We start from the raw sequence: 23,752 nt of genomic DNA, 5'->3' as shown, positions 1-23,752 counted from the left end.
AAACACACACAAAGAATATGTGTAGTTATATATGAAATATATTGTATTGAAATTAACTTCTCAGCAAACAAGCCTTGTATTAGCCTTTCCACAAGTGTATTTACCCACACACATACACACTTGGGTGTGGTCATCCACTTGTGAGCCGGAGGCCATATTTAGAGACTTCTCTCTTCAAAAGGCTGAGCTAGACTATGGACAGTTCTGTCACGAGAGGAGACTTTGAGTCTCATCTGCCCAGTAGACACAAGTCTTCCAATCTGGTACCTTGGCAGGGAAGGCCTTGGGCTGATCAACCAAATATGCTCTGAGCTGCTCAGGGGATACAGTCCCAGCGAATTCTTGAGTCACGATGGAATGAAAATTAGATGGATCCCGTTCGCTGTGGGAGGTCGTGGGTTCCTGTGATTTCGAAGCAGTTCAGGCCCCAACCTGATGTTTCTCTGCAGGAGTCACTGGGCCCTGGGTACGGCAAGAGACAGATTGCTAGGTTTCTGCCCCAGTCTTCTCACTGTAGAGGGTGTCAAACGCACAGGAGCAGGCTCCCCCTCAGGAATCACCTCTGAGGAGAAGTGAAGGGCATTTGGAAAAATAGAAGCTATGGAAAATTCCATTTCTCAGCCACAGTTGCATTCGCTTAAGTTATTGCCAGGGGACTGTTCCCTATGAACCCAAGTGAAGAAGAATGTTAGAAACTTTGTAACTTTTGCTCAAGCCGAAGAAGTGTCCAGCTGTCTCTGTCCTGTTTTGTCTATCAAAATATATGATATTTATTTTAAAGGGGTCATAAACATTAGTGAGAGGGAAATGTGTTATAAATAGAATGCGTGCACTTCCAGTCATAGTAACTGGAAAGATTAGTGCCGACCCTCCCCCACTTCCTATGACAAACACAGGATGAAATATAGCAATATGAAGCTAGGCTTAAAACAAAGTAAGGGGCACCCTGAGGTCCCAGAGTTAGAAGGGAACCTGAGCCAAAATGGGATGCGGACCAGCCAGTGCTGTGGAAGTTGGGAGCCACTGGGACCCACTGTGGGCCCTGATGCCTTCAGGGTAGCCGTGCTATACCCACACCAGGATAGGGTATGTGGTCTCAGGCCTACACAAATGGGGGGTCAGGCAGACACGCTGGTTCCTGACAGTCAAAGGCTGAGAGACTGAAACTGAGAGCCTCAGGGCTTAGAAGCACATACAGCTCTTAAAGAGGCTCCAGGCTTGGTCCCCAGCACCCACGCCAGGTGACTCACATCCACTTGTAACTCCCGCTCCAAGGGAGTGATGCCCCCCTCCTGAGTTCGTGGACAGCTGCACCTATGTGCACGTATAAACACACACACTTAAAAATAAAAACCAAGTGATCTTTTAAAATTGTTTTTGTTTGTTCCTTTCTTGTTTTTTGTTTGTTTGTTTGTTTTGTTTTGTTTTTTTGTTTGTTTGGTAGGTTGGTTGGTTTGGTTTATTTTTTTGTTTTGTTTTTGTTTTTGAGTCAGGGTTTCCTGTGTACCCTGGCTGTCCTAAAACTCACTCTGAAGATCAGACTGGCCTTGAACTCAGAGATCCACTTGTCTCTGCCTCCTGCGTGCTGGGATTAAAGGCCTGCGCCACCGCCACCTGTCTAAAATAAGTGTTTAAAAAAGAAAGACCTACTAATGGAGATACTGCCACAAAGTTAAAACTGAATAAAGAAGAGAGGGTGTGTAGCAAAATGTGGCAAACACTGAGGCAGAGTTGACTGAGCAAGGGGGATTTAAAGACACCGGCAATGACTAGCTGCCCACATTTGTAGCATCAAAACAATACACAAAATAACCCGAGATTTAAAAAAAGAGTCATTATAATGAAGAAAATACTCAGCCGGACATGGCGGGGTGGCGCACACCTTTAATCCCAGAGGCAGGTGTATCTCTGTGAGTTCAGGGCCAGCCTGGCCTATAAAAACATGTCCAGAACAGCCAGGGCTGTTTCACAGAGAAACTCTGTCTAGAAAAACCTAAAAGAAAAAGAAGACTCCAAGGTGCTAATATAATTCAGGGACTGAAGAGAGATGATTGTTTTTGTTTTTTGTTTGTTTGTTTTTTGATACTGGGCCTTACTATGTAAATCAATCTGGCTGGCTTTGAATTCACATCAATCTTCCTTCCTCTACCTCCCAGGTGCTAGGATTAAAGACATGTGCTGCCACACCCAGTCTTCTTTTCTTTTCTTTTTTCTTTCCTTCCTTCTTTCTTTTCTTTTCTTTTTTTTTTTAAGATTTTTGAGACAGGATTTCTCTGTGTTATCTTGGCAGTCCTAGGCTTTGTAGACCAGGCTGGCCTCGAACTCACAGTGATCCATAAATACTCAAAATGTAAAAATAACCTCCAGAGAAACAGCAAAGTATCGAGTAACTTCTATGGGAAGTTCAGAGGAGCAGGGATAACGGAAGTCTACTTCCGATGGCAAAGTAAGCTGAAATGTTGAGCCACTTCCCCAGGCACCCTGGCAGTTAGGCACAAGAGACTGTGCCACCTGGCTGTGCTCAACAAGACGTCCAATGTTCATCTGTAATAACGTGAGACAGATGTCCAAGAGGTCCAGGGTCTGCTATTGAGAAGGGAAAACATCATGTTCTCCCAGTTGATGGATGCTGAGGCCACACTTTTACAAGAGAGGACCAGTTACATACATTATTTCCTGTTGGTGTTGTATTTACTGTATTGTAGTAAAGCATCTTCCTGGAGCTAAAGCAGAAAAGGGGGTGGGGTGGGGGGGACAGAGACAGAGACTGCTGGAGGACAATGAGTGCTGCCTGCCCTGTAAGCCTTGATGGTGGAACTAAGCAGTAACAGTACTGAACAGGATTGGTACAGGAGGAACAGCTTAGTGATAGAGCATTGGCCTAGCATATGCAAGGCCTGAGGTTCTGTCCCCAGAGTTACAAAATAAAAATGCTTAGACATTAATCTCAGGGACATAAACATAAAAATCCTATATAAAACATAAGCATATCAAATCCCTCAGAGAATAATAATAAACCATCGTCCAACTTTGTTCCTGGAACCCATTATGTTAACACTGAATAAATCTTCCTGTGTACTTCTTTACAGTAAAGCCGAGATCATCAGACATTGGTGAGAAACTTACCAACTACTCAGTGTAGGGTGCTTCATGGATTGGGTTTTCAGTCAGCCACACAACCAAACCTCTAGTTCACTGCATGGAAAAGTAAATTATAGATCAGTGAGATCCCTAAATGTGGGAAAATGGAAGAAAATGTAGTTTAATATTCTTTATTACTAGAAAATTAGGATAAACCTAATAAGACATAAAGACATGGACTGATGAAATTATAGCATTAAGATTGAGAGCACCTACATAGAAAAAAATTTACTCACTAAAAATAAACCTTTATATAATAAGAGAGACCTAAATTTAAGAATCTATCCCTAAGTAGAAGAAAATATTTGCAATGTTTGTATAGAGCAAATTCTGGTACTTTAATGAGTAGAAAGTCTTTCAAATAAAAAACTTTAAAGTGTGTGTGTGTGTGTGTGTGTGTGTGTGTGTGTGTGTGTGTGTTCTCCTGTGTGTGTGCACGTATGAGTGCAGTGTCCATGGAGTTCAGAAGAGGGCGTCAGATTCAGATTTTCAGGTACTGGAGTTAAAGGTATTCATGAGCTGCCTTATGTGAACTTGGGTCCTCTGCAAGGGCACTATGTGTTCTTGACCTCTGAGCCATCTCTCCAGCCTACAAAACAGTTTTTGTTTTCTTTAATTAACAAAACGACCAAATAGGGAGCCAGGTGTGGTGGCGCATGCCTTTAATCCCAGCACTCAGGAGGCAGAGGCAGGTGGATCGCTGTGAGTTCAAGGCCAGCCTGCTCTACAAAACAAGTCCAGGACAAACAAGGCTACACAGAGAAACCCTGTGTTGGAAAACCAAAAAAAAAAAAAAAAAAAAAAAAAGTCCAAATAATCCATTTGTTCAAAATGACACTCAGAGAAGAGGAACTGTGGATAGTATATACATTAAAAAAAAAAAACAACGCGCACCTCATAAGGAGGCAAGAAAATAGATTAAAACAAGAACATCTTTTTTCACACACATGAGAGTGACAAAAATTAAAGCCTGATGAGTCTAGGGATTAACGAGGATGTGAGAAAACAACTCCCTTCAAAAGCTGAAAGGAGCTGTACACTGATATCACCTCTTCGCAGAACATTGGCAGTGACGGAGAAAGCTGAAACTATGTACGCCTTCCATTTTACCAATTCTGTCTCAGGGTAGAACCCTAGCAGAATTACTGCATTGTGCGCAAGGGACAGGCGCCATCGGATCCACTCTAAACCGCCTGCAGTGGAAAAGAAACCAAAACAATCCAGGTATCTGCAGTGGGAATACCTTGTAATATAGTTGCCTGATGGAAAATTCCACTGTGGTTCAGCTTCATGAAACAGATTTACTTTGACAAATTTCATAAAGTGTAGTAGGCAAACCATAGGAAAAGGAACAGAAGGAAAAAAAGGTCTGGCTAAATATCTAGGTAGTATTCTTACCATTCTTTCGAGAAATCCACAGCTAGGAAGGATTATGAGCCTAAAGTCCTCAGTGTAAAACTTCAATCAAAAAGTCTCCAGTCCTTGGAATGAAGGAGCACCTTCCACGATGAAGTTGAGCAGGGATAAGTAACGTTCTTCTCTTTGGATGCCCCTAACACCACTTAGATAAGGGCAGGAGGAAGAGCCAGGGAAGCAGCTCAGTAAGTAAAAGTGTTTAGCCGTGCAAGCCTGATGACCCAGCCTAAAAATAAATAAATAAATAGATAGATAGATAAAGCCATGCGCCTGTAATCCCAGCACACCTACACTGTGATGGGAGGCAGAGAAGGGAGAATCGCCCGGAAGCTCGCAGCCCAGCTAGCCTGGAGGTTGGAATGCAGCAGCAGGAGGGAGAGAGACCATGCCTTAATACAGGAGAAGATGAGAAGCGCTGACCCTTCCGCTACAGCACATAGACACGCATTCCCACATTAATTAGGCGAAAAGCATAGAGTGAGTGTAGCTTTTTAATGGTACGTTTGAAAATAAAACAGTGATTTGGGTTGATAATTCAATATGAAGCAATTATTTATATTTATATATATATGTACATTTATACATGTATATAATAGAAATGGAGTTTCTAGACATTACCATTGGGCCATGTCCATAAAAACTGAACTGTTAGGGGCTGGAGAGATGGCTCAGAGGTTAAGAGCACAGGCTGCTCTTCCAGAGGTCCTGAGTTCAATTTCCACCAACCACATGGTGACTCACAACCATCTATAATGTGATCTGATGCCCTCTTCTGGCCTTCAGGGGTGCAAGCAGGCAGAGCAATGTATGCATAATCAATAAATAAATCTTTTTTTTTTTTAATCGAACTGTCTACAATATGTATCTGTCCACCTTGTTATTTTTTCCACCAGCCAGAACATACCTCAGATATTTTTGTCTGTTCTTCAGTGGTTCTCCTGGAAAATAGAGACAGACACACTGTGTATTACAAAGGCTGTTAAAAGAACTAGAAACCCGGGCTAGAGAGCTGGCTCAGCGGTTAAGGGCACTGTCTGCTCTCCCAGTGGTCCTGCGTTCAATTCCCAGCAACCACGTGATGGCTCACAACCATCTATAATGGTTGTGTATATATGTTACAGCAGTTTCCAGGGGCAAGTTGAGTTTTAGCTTCTTTTTTTTATGAGTCTAAAGTAGGGGTCTCCTTCTACATGCAGGCAGAACACTATATATGTAATAAATAAGATAAATCTTTTTTTAAAAAAAGTAGAAACCCCAGTGGTGTGAAGAGTGGCTGGAAATGATAGAAAGGCCACTAAGGGTGGGTCCTGGTGCTGTTAGAGGGATAAGAAATGGCTTAAAACAACTGACATCAACGGGTGGGGATGGCAGGAAGAAAGACTCATGCTCAATTAATGGGAGAGATTGCCAGGCACACTAACCACGTGACCGTGCTGGTTCGAGCCTTTGAGTCAGTTACGTAAGCAGGTGTGTGGTCCCATCAGATGGTGAGCTCAGCTGGATAACTTAGGACACGCTTTAGTGTGTCCCTTTTTAAAACCTTTAAACATTCCTTAAGACATAATTGAGACTTTCCCTCTGCACACGTGAGTAACCAGAGGCAGTGTCCAAGCAGTTTCCAGGGGCAAATTGAGTTTTAGCTTCTTTTTTTTATGAGTCTAAAGTAAGGCTCTCCTTCCATACTTAAAAGACTTTCACTCACTTGAAATATAAGCTCATATCTTTTGTTTGTTTGTTTGTTTGTTTACTTATTTTAATTAACTAATTTATAAGGCCTATATCTTAGCAGCAGGAAGCTATGACGTCACAAAAGAGAAAGGAAAAATTGGTATGTGAAGAACTTTGCATAGTGGCTGATGCAAGAGACTCGGATATTCAAGTCCAGCCTGGGCTTTTTAGTGAGACTCTGTCTCACAAGAAATTCATGTCTGAGAGAAGCCAGGGTTAGTAAGATGGATTCCCATGATCACAAAATAAAATCAAACGCATTGCTTTACAGTAACAGACAGCCTTGAGCTACTACCCCGTGGTGACCCACGGTCTGCATGCAAAAGTCGTGTGGTTGTCACGTGCACATGGAATGTCAGACTTCTTTGTAATCTTAAATCACCTGTGTGTTGGAATCTTAGACATGAAAAGAATCTCATCCTTTGGAGAGAATCTCTTAGGGAGTTAAGGTATGGTCCTTGTTTTCTTATCAAGCGAGGGCCCAAGGGCGACTGGGTCAAGCATTGGTGAATCTGTCTGATTTCTTGTGGGTGTCCTCAGTGCCCATCGACAAGTTTCTGTTGTTACATGAGTGGACAAGTTTCTATTGTTACATGAGTGTTAAATGGACTGGAATTAACAGGCGGCTTCCTTGCATCCATCTATTTGGGTCTAGAGACTGATTTTTTTGCCCAGCGTAACCATGACACTTCTGGATATATTCAAAACCCGTTTAACCTGCACCTACTCTTAACGTAGAAAGAAGAAAAATTGCTCAAAAGGGAGATAGATTAAACTGTAATTATTATTACTAAGCAAATCTCAGACACTCATCTTTCGGAGAGCAGTGCACTTTGGCTAGGATGTAAGGTGTCTATGGGGAAAAGTGGAAGACTAGCCAACAAGGCAACGTGGGGCCTCTGTCAGTGAAGGTTCATTGCTGCCATCAAAGAACAGTTGATGGAAGGATGTCATGGGACCTGAAGAATTTTCTGGAGCCATATGAATGGGCAGGAATCAAGGCAGGTCCAGAATGGGTCAAGAACCCAGCATGATTTAATCCCAGCACTCGGGAGGCAGAGGCAGGTGGATCGCTATGAGTTCGAGGCCAACCTGGTATACAAAGTGAGTCTAGGACAGCCAAGGCTACACAGAGAAACCCTGTCTTGGGGGAAAAAAAAAAAAAAAAAAAAAAAGAATCCAGCATGACAGTGGCCTTTAAATTGAACCCAAAGGCATTTTCTGCAACCTGCCCCTACCCCTGCTGCCCCCAGCCATCACTACCATAGGATGATTTCCTACTGTTCCATCTTTCTATCCTTTATCCCAAACATTACTATATGCAAACTGTAGGTTACCTAGGTGGCTGGACACAGAGTCATTTCATAATGACATGAAAATAGAAGGGGCCATTGAGGGGTAGGAAGAAGTCTAAAAGGAGGGTGGGAAAAACAGGGCAACAGAGGTAGGAAGACAATATATTATGTTTTTACTCCTGTGGATCTCTAGTCGTGTGTGTGTATGTGCACGTGTGTGTGTGTGTGTGTGTGTGAGAGAGAGAGAGAGAGAGAGAGAGAGAGAGAGAGAGAGAGAGACAGACAGACAGACAGACAGACACACACACACAGAAAGAGACAGGAAAAGCGGAAAGAAGACTATTTGGAAGGATAGAGGAGACCAGAAAATAAGGGAAGGAGGGCTGAACAGTGATGGTGACCCTGATCAGGGAACAATAGAGTATACATGACAATCTCATAATGAAACATGTTACTTTGCACACTAACCACCCACAGGGCTTATTGTACACTAACTGTGCGGAGGGTTATACAACCACGCTCAGCTTTCTACGTGAGCTCAGCGGACTTGAACTCAGGTCCTCATGCTTTACAGCAAGTGATCTAACCCACTGAGCCATTGCCCTAGTCTCTTCTTGTGGTTTTGGTTTGAAGGCCTCTAGTGGCCACAAATGTCAGTCATCTCTTTGCACACTCTGGCCACTGTGTATCTTTTTTGGAAGAGTGTCTGTGTAGTTGAGGATTTTGCCAATTTTTGAATCGGACATGATGTCCCTTCAAAGTACCATTTATCTTGTAGTAGTCCACTCTCATTTCCCAGGGACTATGGGATTGCTCCATCCTCCTCCAGCCCTGTCACTAGACAGGTGCTATGCTGCGTGCCTTGAGTTTTGGTGGTACCTGATGCATTTGGATGATTAGGTGTGTTAGTTACGATGCGTAAGCCCATCATGTGAGCACCATCACAATAGTCTACTTACTGGCTGCCCTTGGGACCTATTTCTGGTTCCTTTAACCAAGTGACATTTCTTGGCTCACCTTCAAAATTCCTAGTTTCAACTGGGTATTCAAGAAAGGAGACAAAATATTAATCAGATTCTGGAATAGTGATGATTTAATAAAAACAAAAAACAAAAACACCAAACTCTGGCCTGGTAACATAGGAAGGAGAGTGTGATACTTAATAGTGACTGTCACCTTCGGGGACTCTCGGGTCACCTGAGAGATAAGCCTCTGTGCACATCAGTGACTGCTTGAATTAGGTTAACCTAGGGGGTTAATTGAAGTAGGAAGACCAGCCCTAAATGTGAGCTGCACCATACCTTGGGCTGAGCTCCCAGACCGCAAGAAGAGAAGGTGACAACACAAGCATTTGTCACCTGCGTCATGTTAACTATGGAGGCCGCGATGTCCGGGGAGCTTAGGTTCTTGCTGTGGTGACTTCCCCACAATGGTGGACTGTGAGCTCTTGCTCCACCAGCTCTGCTTCTTAGTGGGTGCTTTGTCCCGGCCACAAGAAGCCTGCCTAGCACAGTTTTTCCTTGCACTTCAGGATCTCTCTCCCACAGCAGCCCAAGAGTGGGGAGAAGAGTGCTCAGGAATGGACTGGCACCTCGGGAGAGGGGGAGCCTATTTTTAGGCTTGTATTTCAGTCATAAAGTGTCGTGTTCTCCATCGCCATGGCTGCAGGACTAATTAGGCCATACTGGCATCTGTCAGTCAGGAGGGTCATCAGCTTCCATTGGAGATCCTATTGTCTGGCTGAGGCACACTAAGACAGCCATGTTCCTCCCACCATTTGACCCTCAAATTTCCTCTGCACTCTCTCTAGCCTCTATTAGCACTTGTAAGGAGAAGGCAAAGCTTCTAGAAGTCAGTCCTGAATCCTCCTCACGAGGTGTGCAGTGTCCCTAGCTGGTCCCTTCACCTACCAGTGGCTTGGGTCTCTCTTTTCCTGTGCTCCAGTCTTTTCCAGACCTGCTGAGTAAACTAATGCCATTTCCCTGACTCTCCTCAGAATCTGCTCCCTGTCCAGCATAGTGTGGTGGCTTTGTAAGAGCCTGCTGTCCAGGCAACAGGTGACAGAGAAAGTGGCAGACTCTCTGACCTAATTGCTTGTCTCCATGGATTGTCAGAGACTCTTCGTCCTCATTAATGACTTCTAGATACATAGAGATGATCCTCACTCACTGATAAATACTTTGAGGGACTGAGGAGATGGCTCAATTGGTAACAGTGCTTGCTACAGGACCTGAATTGGGGTTCCAGCACCCGTATTAAAATCCAGATATGGCTATGCACCCCAGGAACTCCAATAATGCTAGAGAGCGAAACAGAAGGATTGTTGGAGCTTATTAGCTGCGGCCACGCTCCAAGTTCACTGAGAAACCCTGGGTCAAGGAATAAGGTGGAGAGGAGTGGATCAGGACCCCCAACATCCTCCTCTGGCTCCCACACATGTGCCACACTCGTACACACATGTGCATATACACCAGGCTTGCAAGAAGTTAAATTACTATTTTGGGGCCTGGAGATGTAGGCAGTGGTAAAGCTAATTACATATCATGCCAAGATCCTGGGTTCAATTCCAGTGCTGCAAACATACACTTAATGCACATACATATATACACATACATGTAAATACACATGCACTTATGGTAGCTAATACCATTCTAGATGCTAGAGGGGCAACAATGAGCAAAAGAAAGGTCCCTACACTGTTGGGCCTTGCAGTCTAATTGGAAATGAGAAAGAAAGAGTTCACTGTAATTACTAGATCAGAACATTATTTTAGATTCTGTTTTATATAACATGGGTCAATGGTTATGTTAACACAATAAACATAAGGAGTGTATACATAGATACATCATACATATGTGTGTATTTACAGATATGGAAAGAAAGCCGTAGGAAAATGTTGTGTGTGAGAGACTTCCTCCTTACTTGCCTGTTAGCACCTGCTGTCACGTCCCATCCCCATCTGAATACTTTGGAATATTCCAAAAGGGCCACTCTTGTCTGCCCCCATCGACGCTGTCCCTGCTAGCCACTCCAATGACATCCTAGCAGGCATGGGGCCAGAAGACTGTCCACCCTGGATTTGCCTCATGTCTGAAGATACTGCTGATGTGAGCACTTGGCTCCTTAGAGTCTCCCGCCTGCTGCTGGCATGGCCTAGTGCTATTCTAGCAGGGGCTCCCAAAAGCCTGCACCAGGCTCGTCCTTTTCCCTGCACCAGGCTCGCCCTTTTCCCCGCACCAGGCTCTCCCTTTTCCCTACATCCAGTGCAAAGCCTGGGGCCAGTGTCTGGGTTCAAATCCAGGAGATTTGGGCTCTGCGCAGCAGTTTCTGCATGTGAAAACAACGCAGCCCTGTCTCCCACAGGGGAGAGAACTCTGATCTGCAAACTGTGTTGCCAAACCACCACCACAGTAGGAGCACAAATGAGGGCTGGAGAGATGGCTCCTGGGGAAACACCCTCCTGCAGGGGTGAGGACCCGAATTCAGATTCCTGGACACACATAAAAGCCTGAGAAGGAACAGAGACCTGCCCATGTCCGTATGTCCAAGTGGACAGGAGCTGCCGGTTACCAAAGAATAATAGTCAGGCTCTAAGACGAGGAAGAACCAGAAGGTGAAAATTCCACTCCTAGGCAGGAGAGAGGCGGGAACACCAGGGTTCCATTTAAAATGAACCCCTTTCATGGTTTGTGCATGACCACGACACAGAAAGTAACAGGGTTCACATGTGAGGCCAAGGACAGTTTCTCACTAGAACTTTCTCCTGTGAATGTTGAAGTCGTCCTGATTTCCAGAGTAAGGCTGTTCGATTTCTGACCCCAGCTGAAGACCACAATTTGGCCCTGTGATGTTCAGTGTGGCCTGGAGAAAAAAAAAAATCCCTCGTGAGAGATTAGATGCCAGGGTGACTTTGAGGTAATCTGAAAATTGCCAGAAGCTTCCCCTGGAGGGACAGTAGACTCCCTTTAACCTGAGGCCAGTTCTGAGCCTGTCTAAGGATCAGGGCAGCTGTGACTTAGGTACCGTGGGACTGGGGGAGAGAAGGGTGTGGAAGTGACTTGGGTACCATGGGGACTGGGGGAGATAAGAGTTTGGAGCCTTGCAGTTTGCCCGGGACTGAAGAATTAATCTTGACACACACAAGATGGCTACCTGGCCATGTCATGGGTATATGCATAATAGTAAAAAGCAAGAGAGTTTAGGGGCTGGAGACACAGCTCAGTTGGTACAGTACTTGAGGACCTAAGTTTTATCCCCAGAACCCATATTTTAGAAAAACAAAAGAGGGGGTCTAGAGAGATGGCTCAGTGGTTAAGAGCACTTGTTGTTCTCACAGAAGTTCAGTTCCCAGCACCCACATGGAGGCTCACAACCATCCATAACTCCAGTCCTAGAGGATCCGGTGACCTCTTCTGACCTCTGCAAGTACCAAGCATGCACATGATGCACAGATTTATATGCAGACAAAACACCCATAAAATACATAAATCTTGAAAGAAAAAAACAAAAACACTGGGTGTTTTACAAAGCTGTAACCTTACTGTTGGAAAGGTAGGGAGACCCTGTCTCAAAAGAAAGGTGAACAGCACAAAGGAAGGACACCCTAAGGCTGTTCTCTGGCTTCCACACACACGTGTGCACACACAGGAGCTCAAGCACATACTGGAGGGGGGTGTTGAAGTCTGTGAGGACTGTGGAGAAAGGCACCTGAAGACTGAGGCAAAGGTAATGTCCTCCATACATACCAGCACGTCTTCACTGTCTAGAGTTTAGCGTTGCTAGAGCTCCAGGCAGTTAAGATAGGCCATTATGAGGATCGGTCCTGGCCCATGTGCAAACCAAGGACTTGATTTAGACATTCTGCCTTTGTAGAAAAGAGCCCCCTATTTCACATCTGGTAGTGACTTTGAGTGACAGGCTTTCTCTTAGAATTGTGGGCTATGTGACAGTGTACATCATTTAAGTGACAACAGTGGCAGAGACTAATTTAACTCCATTTTTCTTTTCAGGTCCTGCTAAATCATTACTGCAGGGAAAAATAAATTTCACTTTCACAGATCAGAATGATTCAAATAATGATGTGTTCTGGGGAAGCCAGGGCCTGAAAGAAGGTTTGTTGGTGGGCTTAACAGTACTTAAAGAGCGTTGTATTAGTCAGCTCTCCCTCACCATAATCAAATGCTGGAGATAATGAACTTATAAAGAGAAAAGGTTTATTGTGCTGTGCAGTGTTAGAGGTCACAGAACATGGTCGGGGTAGGCCAAGCATATGTGGAGATGCCAAGAGCCAACAGGGGTGGGTGGGGGGTGGGGGGCAGGACAGCATATGTCAGAAGAAGCTCACTTCCTGCCCAGGAACTAAAAGAGGGAGAGAGGGCCAGGATTCCACACTCTCTGCCCCAGAAGGCTACCTGTTAATGGCCTAGCCTCCTCCCACTGAACCCCTTTTGCAAATGATCCCACCTTTTCCTAATAGCGCCACCCTCGGGGCCACACCTTCATCACTCGGGCTTTTGGGGGGCTTTCGATGTCTGTCTTAGTTTCTTTACCTTTTGATGTGGCATAATACTCTGACAGAAGCAGTTTGAGAAAGAGTGCAAAATACAGTCCATGGTGGGTGAGTCGAGGCAGCGGGGCCTTGAGGCATCTAGCCACATCTCATCCACAAACGGGGAGCGGAAATAATGCCTTCAAGTTGCTGCTTGGCTTGATTTCTCCATCTATACAGTCTAGGGTTCCTGGTAGGGATTGGTGCCGCCCACAGTGGGCAGGTCTTTCCCACCTCAACTAAGATCATCAAGATGACCCCCAGAAGCCATGCCCAGAGACCGGTTTCCAGGTTACTTCTAGGTTCTGTCAAGCAGATATTAACACTAACCCCATCATCATCCAGACTGTAGCAAACATATCTCAGAACTTGTCGCAAATGACCCCTGGCTTCAACCCGGTAAATGACGTATACCAGGATCTTCTTCCTAGCTTGAACGTGAAATTGTAGCCACCACCTTGGCTGAATGATTGTTTGGTTTCAGATTTATTATTTGTCTTATCTGATGTAGGTAAATAATCATTTTGTTTTATCTACATCGGAAAAAGAAATTATTGATTGTGTTGCCCCCTGGCTTGTATGAATAGCAAAAATTAAAATTTGAGGCTCCGGAGTCCTGGAAACAGGCAATCTCAGTGGGGGTGGGAAGCTGCTGAGGCTCCGGAGTCCTGGAAACAGGCAGTCTCAGTGGGGGTGGGAAGCTGCTGATGGTTTTATCTTCCTTCCGGAAGACGATGGCTGTAGGATGGCACCTCTGCTAAGAGAGCTCTAACATGCTACTGGGGATGAGTTAGGTGGACTGTCCCAGGGTGATGTGAACGTGGAGCTATTCCCTACAAGTGGATGGTGGAGAGTGGGCTCTGGGGCTGCGGGAGATGCACGTACTTAGTCCAAGCCCAATAGCTCTTTGCTTCAGCCCTGTTTATTAAAAGCACCAGAAAGACACTAAGGATGTATTTCAGAGAGTCAAATGCCCACCTAGCATGCACAAAGTCCCAGGTTTCATCCCCAGCAGCACATAAGCCAGGCATGGAGGTGCAAGCTTCCAACTCTAGCACTCCGGAGGTAGAGGTAGGAAAATTAGAAGTTCAAGGTCATCTTGGACTTGATAGTGAGTTCAGGTATATGAGACTATCCTGGAATATAAGAGAATCGATCTGTTTTTAAAAAGACACTAGAGATACTCCCTATGAATAGAATTCACGTGTCATCCCTCCACTGTCCTTTGGCACTGTGCTCTGGGCACAAACAGGAAGGAGCCCAGAGGAAGTCTGGCTCCTGTGATTGACGGCAAGCAAGCCAGTGGGATTTCCCTAGCCCACATCCACCTCAGTTGCACTCCAGCATCAGCAAAAACTATAAAAAGCCCCTGTCAGGGAGCAGCCGTCCTTTGAGAAGGTAAATGAGCACCTTCTGCAGGGACGATTTCATAGGAGTGAGAAGTTCCATGTTAGAGCAGACGTCGGGCATGACAAGTGACTCTTAAGGCATCTCCTGCGCCCACTTTACAGCCTGTCTGAGAGCAAAGCCCACCACTGCCGCTCACCCAGCCTTGGGGGAGCTTAGGGTCAGCTTTTGTTTGTTTGTTTTAGCCCTCTCTCGTTTGAACCCTAATAAACATCCGGGAACTTTGAGTGAGGTCTGGCAAGCTACTGAAAATATGCCTTTGTCTTTTTCGAAAGTTAGGTAGGCCTGGGTGCTCCCAAAACATGAGAGCAGCCACTTGAGGAGACACCCCAGGCATGCGCAGTATGCTGGTTCTGGCCGTCCCCTATATTTCACCTCAGAGAAAGGGAACATTGAGGGGCTTGTATTAGTCACTTTTCTTGTTGCCACGGGGGTGGGGGGGGGGGAATACCTGGCACTTGATTTAAGGAAGACAGGGTTTGCTCTGGGTGACAGTTTTGCAGGTACAATCCTACGTGGTGGTGGACGCAGGGCAGCAGGAGTGGGCAGCGGATGGCCACACGTTGTCCACCATCAGGAAGCAGAGATAGATGAGCTCTGGCGCGGGGCTTGCCGTCTCCTTTCTCACACTAAGATGTGTCTTCTAGGTGATGGAGTCAGTCAGAGTAACCATCATGAGGCACTGTTAGCTTGAATTTTTCATTTCTTAGTCATAGCAGCTTGGTGCACACATGGTGTGTGCGTGTGAGTGTGCGTGTGCGTGTGTGCGCGCGTTTTGAGACAGGCCCTCTGAGCCTGGAACTTGCCAATTAGGCTAGACTAGCAGGCCAGCCAGCCCCAGGGATCTGCCTTCCTCATCTTTTTCACATGGTGCTGGGCATGACTCAGGTCTTCGTGCTTTTAGGCCTAACACTCCACTGGCTGACCTCTCTCCCCACTTCCTTCAGCCTGCTACTTGATATCCTTTGCTAACGTGCAGGCCAAAGAAGCTGATGGTTCATCGTCTCCTTGGGTGTGATCCCCAAGAAAGAGGCTTGATGTTAGCATCCTAGGCTGAGCTCTCCTGGCTAATGCTCCGGAGAGATAGGACCACGATGATAGGGGCTGGAGGGGGTCTTCAGTTGAGAGTGTTTGATGCTCTTCCAGGGGACCAGGATTAAGATCAGGCTTCTTATAGCCACGCAGAACTCCAGCCCCATGGGATCCAATGCCCTCTTCTGCACTCTATAGGCACCCGCTCACATCACACACACACACGCGCGCACACACTCACACACACACATTGGGGAAGAGGGAGGGTGGGAGGGAGAGACAGAGAGTGCTACAGCAATCCTTGGCAACTTTGTTGGCCTACAGCTGTTACATTCTGATTTCTTCTAACATGTTCACCTGGCTTTCTCTTTGTGACTTGATTCCCAAATCCCCGTGGGGTCATTGAGGTTACAGCTCACCGGAGATGAAGGGTGACATCATCTTCAGAGACTGAGGAGATGGCTGGCTCTATGGTTAAGAGCACTGGCCAGACACGCACACATGAAGCACATGTGTGCAAAACCCTTATCCATATAAAATCCAGTAAGAGAGAGAGAGAGAGAGAGAGAATACAGGCAGATAGCCCTAGAAACCTTCTTCCATTGATCCCAGCTGCCTCTTGCCTTCTGCCTTATCTATCTATCTATCTATTTATTTTGGTTTTTTGAGACAGGGTTTCTCTGTGTAGCCTTGGCTGTCCTGGACTCACTTTGTAGACCAGGCTGGCCTCGAACTCACATCAATCCACCTGCCTCTGCCTCCCAAGTGCTGGGATTACAGGCGTGCGCCACCACACCCAGCTACCTTCTGCCTTTATATATTTTGAGAGAACACACGTATGTCCAAAAAAATTAGTGACGTTGGTAAGTACCACAGAGATGGGGAAGAGATGAGTTGAGGGAAGGGTGACCATAGAATCTCAGAAATAGCGGCCATTGAATCCAGGAAGTTGAAGTAAGGCCCAGGCAGACTCGCACTAACTTTTCTTTTCCACCTTTTTTTTATTCTTTTTAGCAAACTGCCTAGTTGGGCTAGAGCTGTCGTTCCCAAAATATTTTATGTGACCGAGAAGGCATGGAATTATTACCCATACACGATCACAGGTAAGTCCCTGGGACGGAATGGATCAGCGGCATGCAGCAAGTCCTGGCTGAGGCAGCTGTGGAGTTTCACTGAGTGAGAGCAGACTGCCCGCGTAGGCTGGTCCAGAGTCCTCTCTTCACATTTCCCCCATAGTTTGTCCACAGACAAGTTGTTTCGTTGGGTTTGTTTCTTCTTTGCTTTGAGTTTCTCTCTCTCTCTCTCTCTCTCTCTCTCTCTCTCTTTCTCTTTCTCCTCTCAGATGTGGAAATCTTTAATATCTTTTCTTTGAAACACTCTCTGGCTTGAATACTGTGTCAGGCATGCTTCCTCTTGCCCCAGTTTCTGCACCTTTGCTCTGTAATTGTTTTGTTTAAAAAAAGAAGAAGAAGCAAAAGAGATAAAGATGCGTTTCCACTGGAAAGATTCCCTTTGTGGTTAATGAAATGTTCTGCTGGAATTATTAGCCTTTCATTTTGCTTTTACAATGCCAAAACTTGGGCTTTTAATTAGCCACAAACCTATAGGCTAATTGAATCTTGTCTAACTGACCTGATACGGCCAACCGCAGGAGTACATTCAATGTTTACCGAAATCTAATTTTTAGAAGGCTTCTTTAGCTTGTTTTTTTAAAAAAAAATTATGACTTGTCAGTAACGGTTAGTTATGTGGCTTGTGTTCTGTAGAACTGCTCTCATTTAATTTTTTTTTCTCTTTTTTCTTTTCCCTCTTCGCCATCTGAACGTCTGGATTCAGAATACACAGTAAGTTCATTTAGTTTTCAAAAATATTCTGCCTGTGATCTGTGGCTTAATTGGAATCTTCTTCATATCTGACTTATCAAAGTAGTCTTTTTTAAAAAAAGAAATAATTCAGGATCGGAAATATTTTAATGTAAGCTATTATAATTTTACTTATATATAATTCAGTAAGTTAAGTGTTCTCTCTTTTTTTTTTTTCAAGAATATTAATGTAATTCAAAGTGCCTTAGTAGTCACTTTACATAATTAACTTTGGCTTGCAACTCTTACATAGCCTGACTGCTTTATTGGTGAGAGTTCACTATAATAAGAGAGAAAGACTTAGAAGAATACGGCTTGCTGCTCTTGACTCAGTCTGCTTTCCGGTACAACACAGGGCCACCTGCCCCAGGGTGGCGCTGCCCAGAGTAGCCTAAGCTCTCCCACATCAATCATTAATCAAGACAATGCCAGCTCCTCTGGAGCTGGAGTTACCTGCCAGCTGTGAGCCCCCCCAGCATGGATGCTAGGAACCAAATTTGGGTCATGCCAGAGCAGCTCAACTGCTGAACATCTCTCCGGCCTCTTCCGCAGTCAGGAGCCCTAGGGAGATGGCTGACTTAGTAAAGTGCTCTTCTCAGAAGCATGAGGACCTGAGTTCAGATCCCAGCCCCCAGTTAAAAAGCTTGGCATGGCAGTGTTCATGTATAACCCCAGTACTGTGGCAGCAAGTGGGGAGACAGGCAGATCCCTGACATGCATTGGCTGTCTGAATCAGTGAGCTTCAGCTTCAGTGAGAGACCTTGTCTCGGAAATTAGGGTGGAGAGCAACAAGGGTGACACCTAACACCAACCTTTGACCTCCACACGCACAGGCTCCAACATCTGCATGCACATACGCACCCAAACACATACATACACAAACACATGTGCATAAACGTATTCAGAAGGTAGACTTTGGAATTGCCTGGACCCTGCCTCCACTGCCTCCAAATGGCTTCCCCGTGCGCCTCCATTTCCTTACTTGTTAGTGGGGGAGCTCTCTCGCTGTCTCATGAAGATAGAGTAGTGTTTGTGTTACACAGTTCCTTGAGATCGCAGCCTACTGCCTGGTGTCTGCCTGGTCAGTGCTTAGTGCACGTCACTGCTGTGTGTAACTCTGCAGCCGAAACTACCATCTTTCCTACAGCTCTACGTAGGAACGGAGCTCAGGGCCAGTCAAGGCAGACTGCGCTCCAGCTGTGGTCATGGAGGGACTGACTAGAGAGTGGGTGTTTAATACAGTCCTTCCTGCTCTCAAAGATTGTGCCTTTTCATTTGAGATGAAATCATTAGTGATCTGGACAGAGAAATTTGTTACATTTTTTAAAAAGATTTATTTATTTGTTTAGTATACAGTGTTCTGCCTCCACCTGTGTGTAACTCCTGCACCAGATCTCACTATTAGATGGTTGTGAGCCATCGTGTGGTTGCTGGGAATTGAACTCAGGAACTTTGGAAGAGCAGCAAGTGCTCCTAACCGCTGAGCCATCTCTGCAGCCTGAAATTTGTTACATTTAAAACTGCACAAAAAACTAGGCATGGTGGTATAACCCTTTAATCCTAGTAAGTGGGAGGCACAGGCAGGCAGAGATCTCTGTGGGTTCAAGACCAGCCAGTGAAACCTTGTGGCAAAAAGCAAAAAGACAAAACAAAACCGAAACTAACCTCCCCCCCAAAAAAAGAACTGCACAAAGACAGTTATTTTCCTGGAACCTTAGAGTTAAATCACTTTGGCTTGACCCCATGAGAATATGTGACCTGTGAACATGGTAGGGTTTTGGTTTGTTTGCTTGTGACAAGGTCTCACTTGCTGGCCTGGAACTCACTCTGTAGACCAGGCTGGCATTGAACAGATATTTACCTGCCTCTGCCTTCCTCCCAGAGTGCTGGGATTAAAGGGGTGGGTCACCATACCCACACATGACAGAGAAAGTCTGAGTGATGGTTAGAGACACAATGTACTTTCTAAGGAATATGTATGTCTTACTTTTCTCCTTACTGTGACCAAGGAAGGGGACTCGAGGAAGGAGGGGTTCGTTTGGGCTCACAGTGAGAGGGAATGCAGCTCAACATGAAGGGACAACATGGCGGCAGGCATGTAGGGCTTCGTCGAATTGTACCCACTGTCAGGAAGCAGAAAGGAAGGAATGCTGGTGTTCGGCTTTCCTTCTCCTTTTTACTCCATTCAGGAGCGCAGCCCATGGAGTGCTGCCACCCCCATTCAGCATAGGTTATCCCACCTCCATTACTTCATCTAGAAACTTCCTTACAGACCTGGAAGCTGAGTGTAGACGCTTGACATTGCTATCCTGTGTGGCCTAGCAGTCTTCCCACGGGGTCCTCAGTTTCTCTTGAGGGTTTCTCAGTGGCTTGAAGTTCTGCCAAGCCTCTGTGTCATCCCCCCCCCCCTGGCCCCTAGCATTCCTGCAGCTCTGGTGAGACTTTCCTGTTTGAAGAAATTGGGGAGGCACAGTATTGGAAGCGAAAGCCCATCTTAGTTGTCCATTGCTAGGCCAATGTGTCTTTCTGTCTGACTTGACATTTTACTTGCTCTCCTATTATTCTGCCCCATGTGTTTTGCAAATTTGTTTCTTCCTCAGTTCTCTCTGTCTGAGGTCAACAGTCATTTATTGGGCAGCCATGTGTGCAAAGCGTCATGCTTGGTGGCACCACTGAGCAATCATCTTAGCCCTTTGGGGTCATAGTCTGATGACAAGCATGTGGACATCCTAGTCAAAAACCTTAGGGTTGTCAGCAAGTCCTGGGGTCTTGGAGAGGTCAAGAGGACTCAGCTGGCCTCAGACATGTCCCATGGGACTGCATAAGCAGCAAGCTGAGCTGCCAGCTGAGGATCAGACTAGAGGAAAGAAACAATGATGATTTGAAGGAGTCTAGGCGGACACGTGAAATGAAGGCCTTAGACCTCTGGCTTGGAGCTTTGAGTTTCAGAGACAGTCTACGGGGTTCCCCAGTGGGGGTGATGGGGAAAGGCAGGGTGCAACAGGCTTAGGCTGAGGTGAATTCACTCACATGGTAACCAGGGAGTAAAGCCAGCAAGTGAAAGTACAGGCTATAGTTACAAGAACTTGCAGTGTCCATATGTCCTACATATATGGGGCATGGTTAGCCTGGGCAGTATGTCAAAACTGATCTTAAAGCCAGGCGGTGATGGCACATGCCTTTAATCCCAGCACTCGAGAGGCAGAGGCAGGAGGATCTCTGTGAGTTCGAGGCCAGCCTGGTCTACAGCGCGAGTTCCAGGACAGCCAGAGCTGTTACATGGAGAAACCCTGTCTTGAAAAACCACCACCACCACCACCAACAACAACAACAAAAAAAAAAACCCAAACTGAACTTAGGGACTCAAGTAGGATAATTAGATCACAAGGACTGAGCCTCTTACAGCTAGGTGTGGTGGAACGGGCCTTTAATCCCAAACTCAGGAGTCTGAGGCAGGTGGATCTCTGTGAGAATGAGGCCACTTGTCCACATAGTAAGATCCTGTCTCCCCCCCCCCCCCAAAGTAAAAATAAAATGGAAGAAAGAAACACAATAAAACTGACAGAGAGAGATGGCGGGGGGGGGGGGGGGATTATATAACCCAGGAACCTAGCCTACATCTGATGTGCCACAGTAACAATACAGCCAGTCACAAGCTCACTGAAACCACTCGAAGGCTCCTCCTGGCTTAATCAGGATTGGTGCAGGTGGTAAGATGGACAGATGGACACATAACTGTCAGTATGATTTGCATGTGTTGAGATCAGAGAATGAATTTTAGGAGTTGGGTCTCTCATTCTACTATGGGTTCCAGGGGGTCTCGCTGGGGTCATCAGGCCTGGGAAGTGCTTTAGACCCACTGAGCCATCTCACCAGACCAGTATTTCTTCCTGCCTTTCTTTGTTAAACTTCGGCCTCCACCTCTTGAGTGCTGGGATGGCAGGTGTGTACCAGCATGCCCAGTAAATTCAATACTGGAGCTTACGCCCAGGGCTTCATGGATCCTGGCCAACTATTTTACCAATTGAGCTGTCCCAGCCCTTTTTACTGCTGATGGTGGGAGTCGGGATTTGTAATTGTTGCTGTATGGTTGTTTGCTTTTGAGACAGGGTCTCTTGTATCCCAGGCTAGCCTCAAGCTTACTATGTGGCCAAGGATAGCCTGTCAGTACTTTGATGGAGACCTGTTGTATATGAATGTTATGATTGCAATGAATATATATGTATTCATATATATATATATATATATATACGAACGAACAAACATGTCCGGAAGGGAGATAGTGGCATTTACTCTAACCTGAGCGAGAGCAGAACTCACCCTACAGACATCCGTTGTGTCTTCGCTTGGCCACTAGAACAAATGACCATAGACTGAGCAACTTAAAACAACAAATGTTTATTTTTTGCCCTCCCTGGAAGCTGGAAGTCCAAGATCAAGATTGCAGCCAACTCTGTTCCTGGCGTGAGCTTTCTTCCTGGTTCACAAACAGTGAGCTTCTCTCCACATCCTAACAAGGGCGGGCGAGAAAGCATGGTTTCTGTTCTCGCCTTATAAGGAACTAATCCCATCTTGGGGACTCCATCTATCCGATCGTATCTAAGCCTACTTCCTCCTTAAAGTCCCAGCTCCAAATACTGGCACATTGGGAGTTAGAGCTTTGACACTGAAGCAAGGAGGGACAATTCAGTGTATAGCTAGCTAGCTTGCTGGTTCAGGCACCATGGGTAGGTACTGCTACTGGATCCTGGTCATCAGGAAAGAAGAAGGCAGGCCAGAGAGCCGCGGGGTGTCGGGTCACGGTCTGCATTTAGTCTCCATAGGGAAGCCATGTTGTTCCTGATGAGTCTGCTTTTATTTTCCATTCCAAAATTGGCCTGCTTTTCTTTCCGTCTCCCCAGTCACTAGGGATCGGAAGTGTTCCCTCTGGCTCCAGGTGCCATCCTGCAGGCCTACATAGCACATCCTGCAGCCAGCCCTCACCCCCCAGTGTGGGCTGGGCCGATTTCTCATGCTGTCTGCCCACCCTTTAGTCTGAACGCGGTTCTGCACCCGAGACGGCTGGCAGACACTCTCGCTCGCCTCCTTTTCTTCCTGTCTACAATGATGTCTAATTGAGCTCTTTATCCCCAATCTTGTGATCTTAACTACCTCTCTTGCTGATGTCTTTCTCAAGTTCAAGATTTCCTGCCCTGCAGCCCAAAACAAAATCTCTCCCAAGAATGCTGTGAGGTCCTTTCCTTTGAGAGGCAGCCCCTGGAGCCCCCTAAAAACTCCAAACCAATTTTCCTGCAGAGCAACAGTCACCCTGGGCTGTAGTAAATTCTCACCATCAGGTCTCTATGGGCCACGCAGCCTGTCACCTGAACCTCATCCTGCCCTCACCGGTGACAAAACCCAGACAGGAGGACTTTCTATATAGGGTCATTTGGATGTCAACCTTATCCCAGCCATCAAAAATAAAAGCTTTCATCACCTAGAGTGAGTTATATGACAATGTCACTTGCCCAGGAAGTAGAAAAATACCTTTAACTTGATTATGGGGTGGGGGTTGGGGGGAACTTAATTCCACAGTATACAAAGAACGTGACATTCTTCCAGAGGGTAAAGGAAAACTGCTTAACTAGCCATTCAGAACTGACAGGTCTTCTGAAGTTTATCGGGTCCCAAAGGAAGGTACTGAAGAGACTGGTTGCCATCCAAAATAGTGATTTGGAGTGTTTGTTTGTTTGCTCGTTTGCTTGTTTCCTTTCTACAACTAAAAAAGAAGAAGAAAAAGAAAGGCCATAACACATGTCAACAGCATCACTCTCCCTTGTGTCACTTTGAGGGGAGAATACCTTCCTTCTTATAGGAATTTGAAAGCTTAGTTATGTTCATAACAATAACATACAGTGTTTGTGTATACACCTTGGTACAATAGCCACGCCCACAAGCTTTCATGCAAATCCATGGGAGAGGTCATAACAAATTGATGCACCTGTGTATTTATTTACAAGTAGCCCAAACTGACCTTGCACTAGCTACATAGCTGAAGGTGATCTTGAACCTCTGACCCTCCTCTCTCTATCTCCCGGATGCCGGGCTTACAGGTGTGCATCACCTTGAACAGTTGATGCAGCATCAGGGATTAGACCCGGCGTTTTGTGCATGCTAGGCAAACAGTCCACCAGCCGAGCTCCAGCTCCAGCACCAGTGCTGGACACATCTCTCTGTCAGTTAAAAGTAGCAGCTGTTCCACAAAGAGACAAAGCTCCGAGGCATGGTCTACTCTTACTGATTTTAAAGACTCAGATGAAAGATGGGACCAAAATGGAATAACT

General features: G+C 45.9%; 1 protein-coding gene across 1 annotated transcript in view; it reads left to right on the top strand.

Annotated features, from left to right (window-relative positions):
* Positions 1 to 23,752, top strand: part of Pitpnc1 (phosphatidylinositol transfer protein cytoplasmic 1) — a 267,470-nt gene that overhangs the window by 137,861 nt on the left and 105,857 nt on the right. Inside the window, exons 3-4 of the mRNA XM_051158946.1 lie at positions 16,582 to 16,670; positions 17,404 to 17,411. Of these exons, the coding sequence (XP_051014903.1) occupies positions 16,582 to 16,670; positions 17,404 to 17,411 (97 nt within the window). The remainder of the gene's footprint in view (positions 1 to 16,581; positions 16,671 to 17,403; positions 17,412 to 23,752) is intronic.

Source organism: Acomys russatus, chromosome 16 (genome assembly GCF_903995435.1).
Source record: "Acomys russatus chromosome 16, mAcoRus1.1, whole genome shotgun sequence".
NCBI lineage: Eukaryota > Metazoa > Chordata > Mammalia > Rodentia > Muridae > Acomys > Acomys russatus.
Note: the sequence above shows the minus strand (reverse complement) of the source record. Positions and strands in the feature narration are given on the sequence as shown.